Here is a 2,762-nt window from a genome sequence, read left to right as displayed (position 1 = left end):
ACCCGCAAAACAAATAACCCGAAACCATTTTGGTTCAGGCGAGTCATTTTCGGTTTAAGATTTTTTGATGGCCTATGAGCATGATGATAGAATTAACCTTCCTTGGTTTACGCATGATGATAGAATTAACCTTCCTTGGTTTACAAGTTAAACAATCTTCAAAATGAATTTCTATAACTCGATAAAATATGTTAAAGACCTTTCGAAGAAATTTAAGCTAGAAAACGGCTTAGCTATGAAAATTCCTACAACACGAGTTGTTAAGCTTGATGCTAAACCACTCGCGAAAGGCCACTGATGACATTACGGGGTAATAATATACTCACTTGTGCACTTAAACAATGTTTGTCACATGCCTTTGTGCAACATATAACCAAGCTTCACTGTCTTCTTTATGTTTTATGATCATCCAGAAGTGTCCCGAAAAACTAGTCTTCCTCTTCAATGTAATGTATGTTCTCTTGCAATGGAAGGTTATGCTGCCTGTTTTTCCTTTCTCGCAATCGTGAAATACTGCAAATTAACGAATATAGAAGTAAAAGTGTGGCTCGTTCTTTATAAACTTTCCGACCATAATTCCAGTAAGCTTATCATGAAAAACGAACGCAGACGCAAGTAAAAAACATGAAACAATGAAGATGGAGTAATCTTTATGTAGAAAACAATTTGTAATACACCATGGGACTTACAAGATTCCTAAGTTCATCTTGGTAAAGTTTCAGCTGGTCTCCAACTTCCAACTTATTTTTCTTCACAAAGTCACCTGCAAGTAATAGAGATAACTAAATGTATATCAACTTAATTTGCTCCCACCACAAACATCAATATATACGAACGAATTTACCTGAAACGAATTTGTACAGTACTTACCGCTTTGATCAAGAAGATACATTCTACCTTTCTGATTTGCCCAAAACCTTTATGAACGAAAAAGAAATATCTTCACGGTAAGCACTCATTATATTCGAAAATTGTTGGATAAATGGTAGCAGTTGAAATTTAAGATGATGGTAATGCACCTATATTGCATTTTCCACTCTTCATTGGAAACAACATCTTTCATTACTATTCGGATTCCTTCTTTAGAATCAAGGCGAGGTAGATTTTCCTCCGCTTCCCTCTGTGATTGTATATGATAATCAAGGACACAGCAAGAAAGCTCTAAAAACCATCATCCACAGATATATGATATTCATCAGAAATTTCAAAATCTGAAATACTGATTGATAGTTCTTGTAAGAATGGAATTTAGAACATGTTTACTAGTTTGCAGTCTAATATTGTAATTAGCTGGGATTCTAACAAGGTTTATACTCAATCTCACCTTTGGAAGCAAGATTCTACTTTGCTCTTTAACATCGCTATGCGTTAGCAATTTTTGCAGCACGAAACTAAGCTTCTGTTACCATATAAAAGAAAAGGTTAGTGACACGAAGAAAGTAGCAAATTAAACAGCATTTAGTATACCAAACTTCTATGAATCCAAAAGAAAAGATACCACTTTATTTGGGGTATAAAAGATGCAGTGGTCTTGATCACTACTCTTGTGTGGTTTTGTGCTTTTTATGATAGCAGATCTAATGGAAGATGATGGGCTAGATAATGAAGAACTTATGGATGGGTTTATCGTCTTGTTTGTGGTCATTTCACGTGCCTTTTTCCTATTTGATCTTGCTATCTTAGCTTGCAATTTTTTACTTTCACCAGACTCTGGTATATGTAATGGCTGTATGGGATGTATAGAAGAAACAGCAACTGGAAATAAGTTTAGGCATACAGGAGACTCAGAATTCCTCATTCCACTTGTACATGGATATGGTTTTTGGCTATCTTGTGTTGGGAAATCAGGACAAGGCTTGGAAGTTTTTGAAAGGAAGCCATTGGAGTTTTCCATTTGATAAAGACTTCAGATTTTACAAAGAGTTAATTGGTTGATGTGGGATAGAATTTGAAGTCCAAATATATACATAGCACGCACACACACACACACACATATATATATATCCTCAAAGGTGACTCTTTAGATATACGAGTTGGTAGATGCTGATCGAAATTGTGAGTCTGCGTCATGGATGGTGAACAACGGAATATGCCAAAAAACATCAAATTCATGTGTATGTGATGTTTTTTCTCATGCTCTTCATCACAAGAATGACATGAAAAGATTATTGGTGGTGAAAGAAATGTGATGCTGTAAGTTTCTGGATCATTAAAAGTTATAAGCTTCAGGCTTACTACATTGGTACATGCTTTTCAAACCAAGTGGTTATGTTAATCAGGTGACAGTGTAAAAAGTGAGACCCTTTTTTTGTAAAGGGGACAGAACCCCAGGCAAAGGTCTCCCCGCTCTTTTTAGGGGGTCCGTTACAGTCAGCAAATCAGCCCCGCATCGTATTGATAGCGATTTAGATCACCTTACATGGAAAATCTATTTCTATATATGTAACGGGTACGTTACGGACACATTATAATTGAAGGAAAGTATGTTCATCTAGGAAAAGCAACATATGTTTTGAGAGTTACTTTTTTTATAATAAACAAAAATCGTCAACGTAATTATCGCGTATTCGAATCACAAGATGCTCGAGGTTATTTGACAACTCAGCAAATAACACTGCAAAACAAAGAGTCTTCACCGATATAAAAATTCGTTGTTAATTCGTCGGAAAAAACCATCACACTACTAGAAAATTGGGTATCAACAACCAATAATTTGTTACGGACCGATTTGTCTCTAATTTGTAACGGATAAGCGACAACCC

General features: G+C 35.7%; 1 protein-coding gene across 1 annotated transcript; it reads right to left on the bottom strand.

The window, feature by feature from the left end:
- Positions 1–689: 689 nt before the first annotated feature.
- Positions 690–1,894, bottom strand: LOC112505393 (B3 domain-containing transcription factor LEC2-like; the record flags this gene model as incomplete). Its single annotated transcript, XM_025109308.1, has 5 exons — positions 1,499–1,894; positions 1,325–1,399; positions 1,020–1,120; positions 871–917; positions 690–763 (listed from the first exon to the last, which is right to left on the bottom strand). Coding segments are annotated over exons 1-5 (693 nt in total), but the record flags the coding sequence as incomplete, so codon positions are not given.
- Between the last annotated feature and the right edge of the window lie 868 nt (positions 1,895–2,762).

The sequence above is a fragment of the Cynara cardunculus genome, unplaced genomic scaffold, assembly GCF_001531365.2.
Source record: "Cynara cardunculus var. scolymus isolate 2C unplaced genomic scaffold, CcrdV1 Un_Scaffold_10468, whole genome shotgun sequence".
NCBI lineage: Eukaryota > Viridiplantae > Streptophyta > Magnoliopsida > Asterales > Asteraceae > Cynara > Cynara cardunculus.
This window is presented reverse-complemented; position numbering and strand designations above follow the sequence as displayed.